The sequence below is a fragment of the Rhinopithecus bieti genome, unplaced genomic scaffold (assembly GCF_001698545.2).
Source record: "Rhinopithecus bieti isolate Rb0 unplaced genomic scaffold, ASM169854v2 scaffold_3043, whole genome shotgun sequence".
In the NCBI taxonomy this organism is placed as follows: domain Eukaryota; kingdom Metazoa; phylum Chordata; class Mammalia; order Primates; family Cercopithecidae; genus Rhinopithecus; species Rhinopithecus bieti.
Genome location: NW_016804580.1, coordinates 1182187 through 1202183, shown reverse-complemented (window position 1 = coordinate 1202183; position 19997 = coordinate 1182187). Strand labels below are relative to the sequence as shown.

At 43.5% G+C, this 19997-nt stretch overlaps 1 protein-coding gene and 1 long non-coding RNA gene across 2 annotated transcripts in view; one reads left to right on the top strand and one right to left on the bottom strand.

Moving 5' to 3' along the window:
* The window catches only part of LOC108527743 (uncharacterized), a 39917-nt gene extending 36511 nt beyond the window's left edge, over positions 1-3406 (bottom strand). The window contains exon 1 of the long non-coding RNA XR_001884917.1: positions 3316-3406. This is a non-coding gene — a long non-coding RNA (uncharacterized LOC108527743). The remainder of the gene's footprint in view (positions 1-3315) is intronic.
* Positions 1-19997, top strand: part of CUBN (cubilin) — a 331095-nt gene that overhangs the window by 110316 nt on the left and 200782 nt on the right. Inside the window, 1 exon segment of the mRNA XM_017869190.1 lies at positions 6965-7115. Within this exon segment, the coding sequence (XP_017724679.1) occupies positions 6965-7115 (151 nt within the window).

The following is a 19997-nucleotide window of genomic DNA, read 5'->3' as shown; positions in this document are numbered from 1 at the left end:
CTGTAACTCAGAGTGACGCCAAGTAACTCAAAATGTGGTCTTTCGATGGGGTGTTTGCTCTCATGCAAAGCCCAGCATTATGAGTAATGGTTACTTTTAGATGACATTTCATATTTCCTGCCCCACCCTCTCAGCACATGGCAAGGCGGCTTTTCCTGTGCCTATCTCAGGGAGCATGCTATAAGTGGCCATGAGCCTTATGGAGGGGACTTAGCCTCCTGAGGGCCATCTTGGAGTCAGCTGGGATTAACCATGCTCTGCTTATCAGCCTTCCTCTACATTTGCCTCATTTATCCACCATGATTTGATTTTGCATTTGCCCCCTTGGGCATGACTTGTCCACAATGGGAGGCCTGTATCTCCTCTGTGATTCTTATTTTTTGTTTATTTATTTTTTTGAGACAGAGTCTTGCTCTGTTTCCCAGGCTGTAGTGCAACGGTGCAATCTTGGCACCGAGTGGTTTAAGCTCCACCTCCTGGGGTTCAAGCGATTCTCCAGCCTCAGCCTTCCAAGTATCTGGGACTACAGGTGTACACCACCATACCCGGCTAATTTTTTGTATTTTTAGTAGAGACAGGGTTTCGCCGTGTTGCCCAGGCTGGTCTTAAACTCCTGGCCTCAAGGGATCACCAGCTTCGGCCTCCCTAAGGGCTGGGATTACAGGCTTGAGCCACCACGCCCAGCCTCTGTGATTCTTGTTTTGCAATTTCTACTGTTGTTGCAGGAACATTTCAAAGCCTTTCAAATTTAAAGTAACCTAAACTTGGATAAAGTTCCAAGTTTTTCCAGGAGATGTGAGTGCAAACTTCAGTATCAACATTTTTAATGATCGCCCTAATGAGGCCTCTCCATAGATCCTGCTGTGGTGGTTGTTTGGGGTGGGGAACGTCCGAGCAGATGCCCTGAGAATTCCCTAGGTCCCATCCTTCTGGAGCTCCAGTGATTCAGCAGTGGGAACTACAGGGCTGGGTAGGACCCAAAGGGGAGGGGAGGCTGCAACAGGAAGAAATGCTTCTCACTTTTAGCACGAGAGCCACTTTGCTTGCCAATGGACTCTATCCACCTCACCATGGCAGCCTTAACAGCTTCTGGTTTTCTAACTCTCTTTGCTGCTGTCCCCTGCGTGATCTGTCCTCCTGCAGTCCCCACCACACACACAGCATACTTATCTCCACCCCACACATGATGATTCGCCTTGGTTTCTGCATGGCTGTCCGGGATGCCTCAGTCTCCACAATGCCCAAGTTGTCATAGCAGCACACAGGCCTCCACCTCCTCACTGAATTCATCACTTCCCCGTCTGCCCTACCAGTGATGATTTCTGTGAACTATTTTACATGAGTCAGCTCCTGTTCTCTAATCCCCAACATCTTTCTTTTCTCATAGCTATTTTGGGGTGGTTTCTCTGGAAAAAATGTTGATTCCCTTTGCCTCTGACAAAGAGTTAGAGTAACATTTTGAGCACATTCCACATGCCAGGCCTCATAGCAAACCTATTATGTGGTTTATCTCATTTGCTGTTGGCAACAATATTATGAGATAAGTATCATTATGGTGCCAAATTTATAGATAAAGACATTTTAGGTTGAAGAAGTTCAATAATTTTCACAAAATTGTGTTCTCTAAATTTTAGAGCTGGACTATGAACACAGAGCCTGGCTCTGGCCACATTGACATTAGTACATTCTACAATAAAATGACTTTCCTGCTTGTGATTGAAATATAATGTTCTATTAGTGACACTGTCTTCAAAATGCCATTCTATAAAATCATTGAGTATAGTTCTCAAAAATTTAACGTTCATCTTTTCATTGACTAGAATTTTTATTCTGTAGAAAGAATAGGGGATTCTCTACTACACCTAAAATTTCTCCTCACAGCAGATGAATTATTTCAATTACATATTAAGCTCTAAAGAATAGAGATTTTTTGGAATTTGCAAAGATTTATAATTGGAAATGGGCCAAGTTATTCTCCAGAAGTTTCTCCATGCTTTAATGATATCATCCTAAAGAAACTCTTGAATTGCTTTTTCTACATGGACTATATGTAATTAATTCTTAAAATTGATCTTCTATATAAAATAATTTTCTTCCAGAAAACCTTCCAGGAAATAAAAGAAACAATATTTACAAACAGTATGAATTAGATGTCAATCTAAAACAGAAAGGCTGAGTTTTAATTGTCACTCACTGAGATTCTAAAATGAGTTTGGGGCTGGGCATGGTGGCTCACACTTGTAATCCCAGCTCTTTGGGAAGCCGAGGTGGGCAGATTGCTTGAGCCCAGGATTTCGAGACCAGTCTGGGCAACATGGTGAAACTCCGTCTCTACAAAAAATTAAAAAGAAAAATAGCTGGGCGTGGTAGTGCATGCCTGTAGTTTCAGCCACCAGAAGGCTTAGGCAGGAGGATGGCTTGAGCCTGGGAGGGTGAGGCTACAGTGAACCTTATTGCACCACTGCACTCCAGCCTGTGCAACAGAGCAAGATCCTGTCTCAGACAAACAAATAGTTAAGAAAAAAATTAATCTCTACATCCCAAGCTCATATATATAATTAATTAAAATTTTAATTTATTACAGTTTTAAATTTTTAGCCATAAAACAATTTAGCAAGCAAGGCACTTGAAAGGCATATTTTTGTTCTTGGAGATCCTGCAATTCATAAAGTTGAATTCTACTGAGGGAACAGGTGGAGTGGATGGGTCTCTGTTCACTTAGAACTTGACTTGCAGTGACTCCTAAGTACCCTCAATCTTACAAAAAAATTGGATCTCTATCAGTGATTGACCACACTTGGTGTCTTCAGTTTTATATCCTCCCCTTTGTTATGGGTCCTTCCTATTTAGAAGTCCACGGATCATTTCCTATTGCAACTGGAGTCTGAATTCACTAGTGGTATCGTAAACTACGTGCCAAATTATCAAACCCGCACAAAGGAAGTAGATAGAAACTGGTTAAGTGTGGCTAAGGCAAGAGATTTCCTTCCTCTCTGAGTGTGTCAAGAGGAGTTGAGATATTTTGAGGTAGGGTGGGGGTGGGGGTACCTAAGCCACGAAAATCCTGAATGAATAATCTCCTTAAGAGAATAACAAAAGATTTCACCGAGGAAGGTTTTGTAATATACACATCTCCACATCTGAAGATACATTTAATGGCCAATTTGAAAATGTAAGCATTATTTTAGTAACTTAGAAAAATACCCCTAAACATAGTTACAGAAATTAGATCTGCATATTCAAGGTGAGAATCACAATCTTTCTTAGGTTTTACTAGTTTCCTTTCTGTAACTCAGAACTTCAAGTATTGCTCACTCTGAGTAGATCTTTAGGCTCTCTGAAAGCAAGGCCACTCCAGCGTGCTTGTCGGTAGTTGCAATGAGTCACAGCTGGAACGTCCTGTGGTTAACATTCTGCTCTGAAAACAGAATCAGAATCCGTGAGACGGGTTTCCATGGTAACCTCTATTTGTATACTTTGAAAAATGCCTGTTTCTTTTTGTGTGGTTTTGGGTGGTCAATTTGTGCGGGAATGAATTGTAGAGGTGACATTACCCATCTGTGTGAATATAAACAAAAAACCTGATTTTATTAACGACAAACTTTAAAAAATGAGTTATAAGTTTTTTTTTTCCTTTTCGAGACATTGTTCTACACATTTATTTATTACTTGATTGGGCATTATATTTAAGCATTTTCACAAATGTCTATTTGATGTTTATTTTAATGCATAATTTTCTCCCCTTCAAAGGGAAAAATAAAAGAATTGTCATTCATCAGTGTTGCCCCCCAAACCTACTGCCTAATCCCTCCACCCCCACCCAGTACTTTTACAATGGGTTATAAAAGACCACTGAACAGCTGAGATTCAGGGGTCTCCTTCAATGCATAATCCCATCCGGAAGGAAGGAAAAAAAAATCCCTCTAAGTCATGTGAAAATGCCACGTCTCTTAACCTTGCAGAGCTGAGAGGCAAAAACGCTATGTTGTTCATGACCTTGTGCAGAATTGAAATATGATTCCTCAACATGTTGCGACCTAGTATTCTGTAAGACTCATCGAGCTTAAGGTGATTATAGTTATGGAGAAATCTTATGTTTTGTTGGATAAGGGTTATGACGGCTTAGCTTGGCTCGGAGGCCTGACAAAAATGAAATAATTTATGCTGTGGTCACTAAATTACAATCCGAAGGTTAAGATTTTGGGGGTGGAAGACGGTAGAGCATTTGCTTGCTAATTACTCCACTACTTGGGAGCAGTATGTTTGTTTCTGTGCTAATTAGTTTAGAACTGGACTTCCTGCCCTAGAATTAAGAAAAACTCTAAAGCTGAGATGAATCTCCCGCAGGGAAGCAGGGATTTAGAAGCACAGACTGCAAGATTGGCCTCTTGCCCTCCCGTTTTTCTCCCTGCATGAGAGGGTGGGACTGAGCACTAAGGTGAAAAGCTTCTGTTTCGTTTTGTTTCCCTCTTCTTTTTATGTTGCTTTATTCTTCTCTCATTCTCCCCTCTTCATTGTAGGGGAGCTTTCTGAAAAATGTGTAGAATATTAGAAACTTGATAGTAAATATACACATTCAAAGCAGCCTATGAAAAACAGAAAAAAAGGGAAGCTACAGCAATAAACCTGAAAAATAAAACTCATCTTTATCCATTTGCTTAAAATGCTTAGGTTTAGTACCTCGGGGTGAATGACACCCTCTGCTGACTTCCCTGAAACCTCACAAGCACGTATGATGAGCAGCCGATGTGAGAACTCAACGAGACAGGTCAAGGTTTAAAAATCTGCAATTTATCCTGACCTTGAACAAGGCCCTTGCCTGGTTCTCCCTTCTACTGAGTGGCACAAAGGATCCAAATCCTTTACGGTCTAAGAGGAGCCTGTTGAAATTGAGGATTGTATGGTATTACTACCTATCTAACTATACAGAGTGCCAGTAATTGGGCAGATTGGGTCCTAGTAAAATAAATACAGCTGGTGGGGGAAATCACTGCATTCATTCGTTGGCGATGCATGGGTAAGCTGCCTTTATCAAAGCCCTGCTCTGGGCAGTGAGGGGAAGGCCAGAGGTGGTCTGTGCTTTAAGGCAACTCACAATCGGTAGCGGAGGTAAGACACACAAGCCCATAACAAGAATGCCTGGGAATGTGACCATTTCCACAAAAGAAGCACAGATGAAAAGCTAAGGACTTTCAAAGGCAGACTAATTTATGCCTGACTGCAGGGATTAGGGGTGGCTCCATGGAGGTGCTTTGTAACATTTGGTGGTAAAGTTCTCCACACTCAAATCAATATGTTTCAAACAATATTTCATGTCATAACATTTTGTTCAATGAAAATAATTTGTCAGTCTGGAATTTATTGAATCCAGATTATACATTTATGCACGGATACGTGCAAACACACAGACATTCACACATACTCTTAAGTAGATGTACTCTCCAAGGGAATCCTCAAGGAAATCCGTGAGTCCATTACCAGGTATTTTCTGTTTTATTGGCACGGGCAGCTTATCCCAAGGGTAACTGGAACAAAGTGTTTAAAGGGAACATGAAGGCGATTGGGTGAAAATGTAATGGCCTGAGTCCTGAGGAAGCCAGTCTTGTTGGATTGCCATTATCTTTCTCAAATGAAGAGATATAGTAGAGAGGTTTTCCATTTTTATTTTTCAGTTTGGAGATATATAGCTGATAAAATCATTAAATGAGGTGGGTTAAGGGGACACAACCTTGCACCCTCCATTTCTCCTTGAGGATGTATAAATACCTCAATGGAAAATTGGGCAAAGACATCAGTAAACAATTTCCAAGAGAAGAAATCTAAATGCCCCTAAACATGAAAAAAAAAAATCCTTCAATGTCAAAGTAATCAAAATAACACAAATTAGGACAATTACCAAAGAGCAATTTTTCACTACCAGTACCAGTTTAAAATGTGATCGTCATCATAATTGACAAAGCTCCGCTGAAAGAAACACCTCTATTAACTGCTGGTGGGAGGATGAGTTGGTATAAACTTTCTGGTAAGAAATTTAATAATATTTTATAAAGAGCCATATGATTATACTGTTTGTTATTCCCTTTCTAGGAATCTTTTAAAAGAAACATTTAAAGTATCAAACAGCTATTTATATCAGCAAAAGATTGGAAATATCTTATATGAAACAATAGAATTATAATATAAATACATTATATTTGTGGCATTTTATGCCGAGGTTTACAGAGACAATTTAGTGATATGTTCAATGAAAAACAAGAAACACAATTAAATATGTAGTTCAAATGTATAAACACATATATACACCTGCACAAATAGGTATATTACATGTATATACAAATGAAAAAAGTATCAAGATAAATATTTGGATTTAATGAAATATTAAGTGTTTGTCTTTAGTCAAATCAATGTATTTTCCTTTTCATACATTTCTAAAATGTTTGATTATTTTACAGGTAGCATTTATTTTAAAAATTATATCTTGAGAGGATGGCTACCCCATTTTCTATGACATGATTATTACACATTGTATTACTGTGTCAAAGTATCTCATGTACCCTATAAATATATACACCTACTATGTACCCATAAACATTTTAAAATATTTTAAAATTATATCTTACAATTATAATAGCTGCTATTCATTGAGCCCCGCTATGTGTTGTTAATATGTGAATGCCTACTATTTCCCTATTCTGAGCCTGAATTATACTTTGGATTTGATATATTGACATAAAACCAAAAGTTACTAGTTGGGTTTCCAAATTTATTGGGCTTACGAAGCAGATCCATCTCTAAAACCCTCTCTATGCAATTTTCAATTTTTAATTCTTATGTTAAGTTCTGTGTACTCAACCCACCTCAGCAGATTTACCTCAGGAACAGCTTTTGCCACTTGGGTAGACTTGGCTTTTTCCATCCAACAAACCATGTGTTTTTACATGGGGAAATTTCTCTTCTATTTCAGCTCTATGATGGACCACGGCGGATGGGACGCTACTGTGGAGTAGACCTGCCCCCTCCAGGGAGTACTACAAGCTCCAAGCTTCAAGTGCTGCTCCTTACAGATGGGGTTGGCCGCCATGAGAAAGGATTTCAGATGCAGTGGTTTGTTTATGGTAAGCCAGGTGCTGATCTCAGTTGTATTTGCAGTTGCTATTTGACCAATAATTTTTTCTTTTTCAGTTCCAAACTTAGAAACAATACCATGAACAAATAATGGAACCCAGGTAGTAATCTCATGCAAGGGTTTAAGAAATACACTTAGACACTGATGGAACTTGGAGAGTTAAGTCTGTTAGGATTAAGAGAGGAAGTGACATCAAAGTGGAAAGAATTTGGTTAATTGTATTAATTGTAGGTGTAGTAATAAATTGCCTTAGATAAAGAAAGAAGCAGAATGAAGTTTCTAGGGATGAAGAGTTGAACCTGGGTATAGCAAGTTAACTGCAAGGTGGGGTGGGAGTATCTCAGGTGCAATGGAATAGAAGGAGATTTAAGGCTCACCTTGACGTTAAGCAGAGAAAGGATAGGGATAGATGAGAAAGAATGAAAGTCAGTCAGACAGGGATGGGAAAAAGGAAGGGGTAGCGTTGGCCTGAGAAGAGGAGGATTTGAGCTGAGATGCACAAAGCCAGGGGCATGTGTTGTACTTGTCAAACAGGAAGGAGCACATCTGGATCCCACCTACAAATTGGTGGTTCAGGAAGCAGGTAGGGATCATCATTCCTCTGAAGATGGAAGGTCTCCTTTAACAAGAGGTCTGAAATTACTACAAATTGCAGGTGGGCCAATCTGCAAGTGGAGAGCCCCAGAGCAGTGGTTCCCAAAATGTGATCCCTAGAGAGAGCATCAGCATTACCTGGAACTTGTTAGAAATTCAAATTCTTGGGCCCCATCCCAGGCCTACAGAATCACAAACTCTGAAGTGGGTCCCAATAATCTGTGTCTTAACTGGTCTCCCTGGTGATTAAAGTTTGGAAACTACTGATAGGTGAAGCCAGCTGAGCTTCTGGGTGGGGTGGGGACTTGGAGAACTTTTCTGTCTAGCTAAAAGTTTGTAAATGCACCAATCAGCTCTCTGTGTCTAGCTAAAGGTTTGTAAATGCACCAATCAGCACTCTATAAAAACAGACCAATTAGTACTCTGTAAAATGGACCAATCAGTGCTCTGTAAAATGGACCAATCAGCAGGACATGGGTGGGGCCTAATAAGGGAATAAAAGCTGGTCACCCGAGCCAGCAGCGGCAACCTGCTCGGGTCCCCTTCTACACTGTGGAAGCTTTGTTCTTTCGCTCTTCACAATAACTCTTGCTGCTGCTCACTCTTTGGGTCCACACTACCTTTATGAGCTGTAACACTCACTGCAAAGGTCTGTGGCTTCACTCCTGAAGTCAGTGAGACCACAAACCCACTGGAAGGAAGAAACTGCGGACACATCTGAACATTTGAACAAACTAACTCTGGACACACCATCTTTAAGAACTGTAACACTCACCGTGAGGGTCCGCAGCTTCATTCTTGAAGTCAGCGAGACCAAGAACCCACTGGAAGGAATAAATTCCGGACACATTTTGGCGACCCAGATGGGACAATCACCAAGTGGTGAGTACCATCGGACCCCTTTCGCTTGCTAGTCTGTCCTATTTTTCCTTAGAATTTGGGGGCTAAATACCAGGCACCTGTCAGCCAGTTAAAAGCAACTAGCACGGCCGCCGGACTAAAGACATGGGTGTCAGACTTTCTGGGAAAAGGCTCTAAACAACCCCCAACTCTTCGGAGTTGGGAGCGTTGGTTGGCCTGGAACCAGCTTCCGCTTTTTCTGTACTTCTGGGCTGAGCCGAGGGTTGACAGAGAGGAAAGCCATTCAGCTCCGGGGTCCCGACAAGTTGGTTGACCCTGTGGCCATGAGTGGAACTCGCAAAGTCATGTCGCCCAAGCGAGACTTGTGCATCTATCCTGTCTATCCTGACCCTTGCCTCCTGGGTCCTAATGCCTGTCAGACAAACTTCCTCTCATTGCTCTTCTCCAAGGCTAGTCCCGCTTCTAAAAACCACTCCGTCTCTCATGCTTTTCTAGTTTCTCCTGTAAGAATGATTTCTAGTATAAACTCCAGGACTCTGTTACCTTCTTTAGGCACCCGAACTCACCAATCAGAAAGACATAATTTTTGCTGAAAGCCCCGTTGTAACGGGGCCTATCTGAAATTTTAGGATCCCTCCTCAGACAAGCAGGCCTAACAAAAGCTATTGCTGAAGCTAGGATATGGGGAGCCTCAGAAATTGTATCCTTCCTATTCATGTAAGTGAGGACAAAAGGCATCACTCTTTCAACTCTAGAGATCCCTTCCCTCCCTCAGGGTATGGCCCTCCACTCCATTTTTGGGGCATAACATCTTTATAGGACACGGGTAAGGTCCCAGTACTAACAGGAGAATGTTTAGGACTCTAACAGGCTTTCGAGAATGTGTCAGTAAAGGCCACTAAACCTGATTTTTCTCAGTCCTCCTTGTGGTCTAGGAGGACAGGCAAGGGTGCAGCTTTTTGAGAATGCATCAGTAAGGGCCACTAAATCCGACCGTCCTCAGTTCTCCTTGTGGTCTAGGAGGAAAACTAGTGTTTCTGCTGCTGTGTCAGTGCGCACAACTATTCTAATTAGCAGGGTCCAGGGACCCTTGCAGGTTCTTGGGCAGGGGGAAAAACAAACCAAACCAAAACCGCGGGTGGTTTTGTCTTTCAGATGGGAGACAGTCAGGCATCAACAGGCTCACCCTTGAAATGCATCCTAAGCCATTGGGACCAATTTTACCTGCAAACTGTGAAAAAGAGGCAGCTCATTTTTTTTCTGCACTATGGCCTGGCCCCAGTATTCCCCCTCTGATGGGGAAAAATGGCCACCTGAAGGAAGTATACTTTACAATACTATCCTGCAGCTTGACCTTTTCTGTAAGAGGGAAGGCAAACAGAGTGAAATACCTTATGTCCAAGCTTTCTTTTCATTGAAGGAGAATACACAACTATGCAAAACTTGCAATTTACATCCCACAGGAGGACCTTTCAGCTTACCCCCATATCCTAGCCTCACTATAGCTCCCCTTCCTATTAATGATAAGCCTCCTCTAATCTCCCCTGCCCATAAGGAAATAAGCAAAGAAATCTCCAAGGGACCACAAAACCCCAGGCTATCGGTTATGTCCCCTTCAAGCTGTAGGGGAAGGGGAATTTGGTCCAACCCAGGTACATGTCCCCTTCTCCCTCTCTGATTTAAAGCAGATCAAGGCAGACCTGGGGAAGTTTTCAGATGATCCTGATAGGTACATAGATGTCCTAGAGGGTCTAGGGCAAACCTTTGATCTCACTTGGAGAGTCATGCTATTGTCAGATCAAACCCTGGCCTTTAATGAAAAGAATGCAGCTTTAACTGCAGCCTGAGAGCTTGGAGATACCTGATATCTTAGTCAAGTAAATGATAGAATGACAGCCGAAGAAAGGGACAAATTCCCTAGTGGTCAACAAGCCATCCTCAGTATGGATCGCCACTGGGACCTCGACTCAGATCATGGGGACTGGAGTCGTCAACATCTGCTAACCTGTGTTCTAGAAGGACTAAGGAGAATTAGGAAAAAGTCCATGAATTATTCAATGATGTCCACCATAACTCAGGGAAAGGAAGAAAATCCTTCTGCCCGCCTCGAGCAGCTACGGGAGGCCTTAAGAAAATATACTTCCTTGTCAACCAACTCACTCAAGGGTCAACTGATCCTAAAAGATAAGTTTATTACCCAATCAGCTGCAGATATCAGGAGAAAGCTCCAAAAACGAGCCCTCGGCCCTGAACAAAATCTGGAGGCATTATTAAACCTGATAACCTCGGTGTTCTATAATAGGGACCAAGAGAAACAGGCCCAAAAGGAAAAGTGAGATCAGAGAAAGGCCGCAGCCTTAGTCATGGCCCTCAGACAAACAAACCTTGGTGGTTCAGAAAGGACAAAAATGGAGCAGGCCAATCACCTGGGAGGGCTTGTTATCAATGTGGTTTAGAAGGACACTTTAAAAAAGATTGTCCAATGAGAAACAAGCTGCCCCCTTGTCCATGTCCACGATGCGGAGGTAATCACTGGAAGGTGCACTGGGCCAGAAGCCCCCAACCAGATGATCAAACAACAGGACTGAGGGTGCATGGGGCAAGCACCAGCTCATGTCATCACCCTCACTGAGCCCCGAGTACATTTAAGCATTGAGGGCCAGGAAATTGGCTTCCTCCTGGACACTGGCACAGCCTTCTCAGTGTTAATTTCCTGTCCTGGATGACTGTCCTCAAGGTCCGTTACCATCCAAGGAATCCTAGGACAACCTGTAACCAGATATTTCTCCCACCTCCTCAGTTGTAATTGGGAGACTTTGCTCTTTCCACATGCCTTTCTTGTTATGCCTGAAAGTCCCACACCCTTATTAGGGAGGGATATATTAGCGAAAGCTGGAGCTATTAGCTACATGAATATGGGGAACAAGTTACCCATTTGTTGTCCCCTGCTTGAGGAGGGAATCAACCCTGAAGTCTGGGCATTGGAAGGACAATTTGGAAGAGCAAAAAATGCCCACCCAGTCCAAATCAGGCTAAGAGACCCACCACTTTTCCTTATCAAAGGCAATATCCCTTAAGACCTGAAGCTCATAAAGGATTATAGGATATTGTTAAACATTTAAAAGCTCAAGGCTTAGTAAGGAAATGCAGCAGTCCCTGCAACACCCCAACTCTAGGAGTACAAAACTGAATGGTCATTGGAGACTAGTGCAGGATCTTGTACTCATCAGTGAGGCGGTGGTTCCTCTACATCTAGTTGTACCCAACCCCTGTACCCTGCTCTCTCAAATGCCAGGGAGGCAGAGTAGTTTGCTGTTCTGGACCTCAAGGATGCCGTCTTCTGTATTCCCCTGTACTCTGACTCCCAGTTTCTCTGCCTTTGAGGATCCCACAGACTACATGTCCCAATTTACGTGGATGGTCTTGCCTCAAGGGTTTAGGGATAGCCCTCATCTGTTTGGTCAGTCACTGGCCCAAGATCTAGGCCACTTCTCAAGTCCAGGCACTCTGGTCCTTCAGTACGTGGATGATTTACTTTTGGCTACCAGTTTGGAAGCCTCATGCCAGCAGGCTACTCTAGATCTGTTGAACTTTCTAGTTAATCAAGGGTACAAGGTGTCTAGGTCAAAGGCCCAGCTTTGCCTACAACAGGTCAAATATCTAGGCCTAATCTTAGCCAGAGGGACCAAGGCCCTCAGCAAGGAACGAATACAGCCTATACTGGCTTATCCTTGCCCTAAGACATTAAAACAGTTGCTGGGGTTCCTTGGAATCACTGGCTTTTGCTGACTGTGGATCCGCAGGTACAGCAAGATAGCCAGGCCCCTCTATACTCTAATCAAGGCTACACAGAGGGAAAATACTCATCTAGTAGAGTGGGAACCAGGGGCAGAAACAGCCTTCAAAACCTTAAAGCAGGCCCTAGTACAAGCTCCAGCTTTAAGCCTTCACACAGGACAAAACTTCTTTATACGTCACAGAGAGAGCAGGGATAGCTCTTGGGGTTCTTACTCAGACTCAAGGGACAACCTCACAACCAGTGGCAGACCTAAGTAAGGAAATTGATGTAGTAGCAAAAGGCTGGCCTCACTGTTTAAGGGTAGTTGTGGCGGTGGCCGTCTTAGTGTCAGAGGCTCTCAGAATAATACAAGGAAGGGGTCTCACTATCTGGACTACTCATGATGTAAATTGCACACTAGGTGCCAAAGGAAGTTTATGGCTATCAGACAACTGCCTACCTAGATACCAGGTGCTACTCCTTGAGGGACTGGTGCTTCAAATGCATACATGGATGGCCCTCAACCCTGCCACTTTTCTCCCAGAGGATGGGGAACCAATTGAGCATGACTGCCACCAAATTATAGTCCAGACTTATGCCGCCTGAGATGATCTCTTAGAAGTCCCCTTAGCTAATCCTGACCTTAACCTATATACTGATGAAAGTTCATTTGTGGAAAATGGGATACGAAGGGCAGGTTATGCCATAGTTAGTGATGTAACCATGCTTGAAAGTAAGCCTCTTGCCCCGGGGACCAGCACCCAGTTAGCAGAACTAGTGGCACTTACTCAAGCCTTAGAACTGGGAAAGGGAAAAAGAATAAATGTGTATATAGATAGCAAGTATACTTATCTAATCCTACATGCCCATGCTGCAATATGGAAAGAAAGGGAGTTCCTAACCTCTGGGGGAACCCCTGTTAAATACCACAAGGAAATCATGGAGTTATTGCACTCAGTGCAAAAAACCAAGGAGGTGGCAGTCTTACACTGCCAAAGCCATCAAAAAGGGGAAGGAGAGGGGAGAACATCAGCATAAGTGGCTGACAGAGGCAGGAAAAGACCAGCAGAAAGGAAAAAGAGAAAGAGACAGAGGAAGAGAGAGACAAAGAGGGAGTCAGAGAGAAAGTCAGAGAAAGAAAGAGAAGGAGATAGAGAGGAAGAGACAGAAAGTCAAAGAGAGAGAGAGAGGAAGAGATAGAGAAAGAGAAAGATAGGAAGTCAAAAGAAGGAGACAGAGAGGAAGAGACAGAAAGAAAGTCAGAGAGAGACAGAGAGAGAAAGAGACAGACAGAAAGTCAAAGAGAGGGGGAAAGAGAGGAAGAGACAAAGGAGTCAAAGAGAGAGAAAGAGATAGAAGTAGTAAAGAAAAAAACAGTGTACCACGTTCCTTTAAAAGTCAGGATAAATTTAAAACCTGTAATTGATAATTGAAGGTCTTCTCTGTAACCCTATAACACTCCAATACCACCTTGTTGTCAGTGTAAATAAGGGTAGAGCCGAAAGCACTGAGGCCACTGACAACTGGTAGCCTTCCTATCAAAAATCCTTAACCCAGCAGATTTCCTAACAGGGGATCTAAATCTTAATTACCATACAAAGGTCCAACCAGACATAGGAGGAACTCCCTTCAGCACAGGAGGATAGATGGTTCCTCCCAGGCGATTAAGGAAAAAGACACAATGGGTGTTCAGGAAACTCTTATAGAAGCAGAGTTAGGAAAATTGCCTAATAATTGGTCTGCTCAAACATGGGAGTTGTTTGCACTCAGCCAAATTTTATAGTACTTACAGAATCAGGAGGGAGTCATCTATACCAATTCTAAGTTAATATGGATGGAATGAGGTTTTATTAATAGCAAAGAAAAATTAAAATCCCAAGCTTACAAAGGTTTTCCACTAAAGGTTGCTAAAAGTTAACAGTGTAACAAGCATTATCCTACTACCACACACTCTCAAAGGATTTCTCAGACAGTTTGCAAGAAATAACAAAATCTATCCAATAAGGATAGTAACTACAATCCCAAATAGACTCTTTGGCAGCAGTGACTCTCCGAAACCACCGAGGCCTAGACCGTCCTCACTGCCGAGAAAGGAGGACTTTGCACCTTCTTAGGGAAAGAGTGTTGCTTTTACACTAACCAGTCAGGGATAGTACAAGATGCCCCCCAACATTTACAGGAAAAGGCTTCTGATATCAGACAATGCCTTTCAAACTCTTATATCAGCCTCTGGAGTTGGGCAACATGGCTTCTCCCTTTTCTAGGTCCTGTGGCCGCCATCTTGCTATTACTTGCCTTCAGGCCCTGTATTTTTAACCTCCTTGTCAAATTTGTTTCCTCTAGAATCAAGGCCATCAAGCTACAGATAGTCTTATGAATGGAACCCCAAATGAGCTCAACTAACAACTTCTACCGAGGACCCCTGGACCGACCCACTGGCCCTTTCACTGATATAAAGAGTTCCCCTCTGGAGGACACTACAACTGCAGGGCCCCTTCCTTGCGCCTATCCAGCAGGAAGTAGCTAGAGCGGTCATCGCCCAATTCCCAGCAGCAGTTGGGGTGTCCTGTTTAGAGGGGGGATTGAGAGGTGAAGCCAACTGAGCTTCTGGGTCGGATGGGGACTTGGAGAACTTTTCTGTCTAGCTAAAGGTTTGTAAATGCACCAATCAACACTCTGTGTCTAGCTAAAGGTTTGCAAATGGACCAATCAGCACTCTGTAAAAACACACCAATCAGCACTCTGTGTCTTAACTAAAGGTTTGTAAACGCACCAATCAGCACTCTGCAAAATGGACCAATCAGCACTCTGTAAAATGGACCACTCAGTAGGATGTGGGCGGGGCCACATAAGGGAATAAAAGCTGGCCACCCGAGCCAGCAGTGGCAACCCGCTTAAGTCCCCTTCCACGCTGTTTTGCTTTCGCTCTTCACAATAAATCTTGCTGCTGCTCACTTTTTGGGTCCACACTACCTTTATGAGCTGTAACAGTCACTGTGAAGGTCTGTGGCTTCACTCCTGAAGTCAGTGAGACCACAAACCCACCAGGAGGAACAAACAACTCCACACTATCTTTAAGAGCTGTAACACTCACTGTGAAGGTCTGTGACTTCACTCCTAAAGTCAGCAAGACCATGAACCCACTGGAAGGAAGAAACTGTGGACACATCTGAACATCTGAACATCTGAACAAACAAACTCTGGACGCACCAGCTTTAAGAACTGTAACACTCACCGCAAGGGTCCATGGCTTCATTCTTGAAGTTAGCAGGACCAAGAACCCACCGGAAGGAATAAATTCCAGACACACTACTGTCTTAGAGTGATCTATCCCTGGAACGTGTAGTCCTTGTGGGTCTCATAGCAGTAGTTCTCAACCACAATGCTAGAGCTCATTGGTGTATTTCAGTCAACTGGAAAGAGAAGTGGAGTTGCAAGATTATACCAGGAATCAAGCATAGACATCTAAGTTGTGGCCCTACTGTCAAAATCAGGGCTGAGCTCTAGCTGAGCACACATGAATGTGTGCAGTGGTTGACTCTTAAGGTTGTTCACATTCTGGTGCACTCATTATATGAATGTCAGAGCTACATATAACTGAATAGCCCTATTATACACTTAGGAGAGCTAGGCGTTCTGAGATTATAAACTGGGCTCTGAGTGTATTTCTGTTAAAATATGTATGGGACTTTCAATATTTAAAAATAGTCAGTGGTCATCCACAGAGCTACTTGCAACTTGAAACGTACATAATGAATTCCATTATCCATTGTGATAATTAATCTTGTAGAAGTCCTGGACCTTCTTCATCAGGTGAGTAGATATTTATTTATTTATTTATTGAGATAGGATTTCGCTTTGTCATCCAAACTGGAGTGCAGTGATCATAGCTCACTGGAGACTTGAGCTCTGAGGCTTAAGTGATTCTCTCACCTCAGCCTCTTGAGTAGCTGGGACTACAGATGTGTACCACTGCACCTGGCATTTTTTTTTATTTTTAGTAGAGTTGAGGTCTTACTATGTTGCCCAGGCTGATCTTGAACTTGTGAGCTCAAGCAATCCTCCTGCCTTGACCTCCCAAAGTGCTGGGATTACAGGCGTGAGCCACTGCACCTGGCCCAAGTGGGTGAATTCAACCTAAGTCAACTCATTGATCCATTAAATGCAGGGATTTGATTGATTTATCTCTATAATACAGATCATCTGTAGTATTCCATGATTCTGAAACACATGATTCTAACTAGAGACAGTGTGAAAAGAGAAAGGACAGGAGAATCTTGGGAAATGGCCCAGATTTTCAAGGGCTGGGGCATTCTCCAGAGCATACGTGCTTCCCAGATGCTCGTGTGCACATGAACCCTGGGGATCTTGTTGGATAGAGGATGGGGTCTGGGGCAAGGCCCATGAATCTGCATTTCTAACGAGCTCCCAGGTAATGCTGCTGGTGCTGCTCTGTGGACCACTCTGAGGAACAAGGTGAGAGCAAGTGTTGAGACTGGAGGAATGAGATCGTAGAAAGACAGTATCCCTAGGGACTGGAGAATCCTTCTGAGATGTTGAAAGGGCACATTGTACTGTTTGTTTTAATGACAGTAGGATAATAGCAAGATCTAAAGCAGAGAGAACTTTCCCCCAGGGACAGAAGTGTAGAAGGTAAGAAATGCTAACCAGGAAGCCTGGGCTCAAGGCCCTGGAGAGTGTTCTCAGCCCTAGATGCACCATTGGAATGGCCTGGGAGTTTTAAAAAGTGCCCATGCCTGGGTTCCAATCTCCAGAGATAGGATTCAATTGGTCTGCTGTGGGGCCCTGACTATTGCTAATTTCTAAATGCTCCTTAAGTGATTCATCCATACAGTCAGGATGGAGAGTTTGGGGGTGCAGTGATTTTGCTGATTACTTTCTCCTAGGGGGCTACTTCCTCTCCCCTCCAGACTGTTCTAGCCTTACTAACCCAAGGCAACTCTAAGGAGCTTGATTGAATGGTCATTGCAGGCTGCACTCAGATTACTGTATCAATGGGCTCTCCCGGCCAACATGCTGAATATTCTGGTGAAAGCTCTGAGTTTTATGTTGGGAACGTTTTTTTCTACCAGTTCTACTTGGAATCTGTCTTCCTTTGGGAGAGTCAAAGACACCCTCTGTCTATTCTCCCTTCCTGTTTACTATTTCAAAACTTTCTCCCAGTTGCTGGAAACTCGGAGCCAGAATTATGCAACAAAACGTTGCCAGCTGGGGCCAGAACTGAAATATAAAATTGTTTATTAACTCTGTTTTGCTCACAATATGTAAATTATACTTGGGAAGAACTTTCTGGAAAGGAATTTTTAGTCATTTAGATCTATGCAAAATCGTTTATAATATTCTATAGGTATCCAATACCATGGTACACAGAGTTTAATACTCTGCATCTGAAGTCTTTAGTTTGAGATAACCTGAGAAGGGGAGCCCACAGAGAGGGCGAGCTCTTCCATCAGAGAGGTCCCACCATTTTTGATCCATTGGAGGTAAATGCAAGACGTAAATCAGGAGGTATCATTCACGCATTTGTTCATTCCACAGACAGTAAGGATGGTACTGTGCTGAGATGGGGGACACAGAGTGACTCAGACCAGCAGGCTTGGTTCCTACTCTCACAGAGCTAGGCTAGGTAGGAGAAGCTGACATCACACAAAAACACGCTTAAATAAATAGAAAATCAAAACCGTGAGTAGTGCCAAGTGGGCACACACAGGGCAACTGACCTGGGCCTGGCAGGAGGTCAGGGATGATCTCCATGCAAATGAGACCTCTGAACCAAAACCTAAAAAATAAGCAGGAGTTAACTAGGCAAGCAGGAGAATGAAAAGGATTCCAGGTAGAAGAAAGACCCTGTGATAGGAGGGAGCAGAAAGAGCCCGAGGGACCTGAGAAGTCAAGAGGCTGGAACTGAGTCCAAGAGGAACAGCGCTGCCAAGGCGCTGCAGAGCTAAGCATATAATGTGGCTAAGCACATACGCACACACACACACACATACACACACACACACGGGCAGGGACTCTGCAGCCATGGGGCTAAAAAAATTGTAACAATTTGAATGCTCAAGAGACACACCACACACACACACACACACACAGACAGGCAAGGACTTAACAGCCATGGGGCTAAATAAATGTAAAAATTCCTCCCAGTGCTCAAGAGACACACCATACACACACACACACACACACACCACACCACACACACCACACACACACGGGCAGGGACTCTGCAGCCATGGGGCTAAATAAATGTGAAAATTACTCTCAGTGCTCAAGAGACACACACACCACACACACACGGGCAGGGACTCTACAGCCATGGGGCTAAATAAATGTATAAATTACTCTCAATGCTCAAGAGACACACCCCACACACACACACACACACATACTCACACGGGCAGGGACTCTGCAGCCATGGGGCTAAATTTAAAAATTACTCGCAATGCTCAAGATACACACCACACACACACACAAACACACAGGCAGGGACTCTACAGTCATGGGGCTAAATAAATGTAAAAATTACTCTCAGTGCTTAAGACACACACACACCTCTCACACACACACACACATATGGGCAGGGACTCTGCAGCTATGGAGCTAAATAAATGTAAACATTACTCTCAATGCTCAAGTGTAATTGTTTTTTTTTTTTTTTTTTTGAGACAAGATATCATTCTGTTTCCCAGGCTAGAGTGCAGTGACACGATCTCAGCTCACTGCAGCCTCAACCTTTTGTGATCAGGTGATCCTCCCTCCTCATCCTCTTGAGTAGCTGGGACTACAGGGGTGCACCACTACACCCAGTTAACTTGTATTTTTTGTAGAGATAGGGTGTCTCTGTTTTCCAGGCTGGTCTCAAACTCCTGGGCTCAAGCAATTTGCCCGCCTTGGCCTCCCAAAATGCTGGGATTACAGGCATGAGCCACTGAGCTGGTGATAATATTCTTAAATGCATTTGTGTGAGTGTGTGTAACATATCAGAAGGAAAAGAATTAGGCTTCTCTCTGTACTGCCCCGCAAGGGATGTTCTCAGAATCAGGTGGAGGGCTCAGGACAGCCCCCCTGACGCTGGCCCTGGAGTTGCTCTTCCTGTCCTGGCCAGGTCAAGTGGCTTTAAACTCCTACCCTCTATTCCTCAGAATTCTATCACCTTGCAGGCCCTTCCCCCAACCCCAGCCTCCCCCTCTGACTCTTTTCTAAACTGTGCAGTACGATCTCCAGACACCAAGCAGAGAATTCAAACTCGGCAGTGACATTGTCTCCTAAGCACTGCTTCTGAGGAAGAGTTCCTACACACTGCATTCATTTCCCCAATTCATGCATAAATGCATTTACAAAATATGCTGCTTTGTGAACAACACAAACCTTCTATTGGCTTTAAGAAAACAGATCTACAACCAGGCTTTATTTGTGGGCTCTTTCTGAACGTGGCCTTGTAGACGTGAGACAAAGTAATATTGCAGGGCCTTTTATGCGGGTCCTCAAAGAGGGCCCCACCCTGGAAATAAAGAAATGGCCACAGTTGCCCTGTCTCTCTAATCGGTTCATGGTATTCAGCCTTGACAGCATTGTCCAGAGGCTGAATCCAGCCTTGGGGCCTCCATCTGGGTTGCG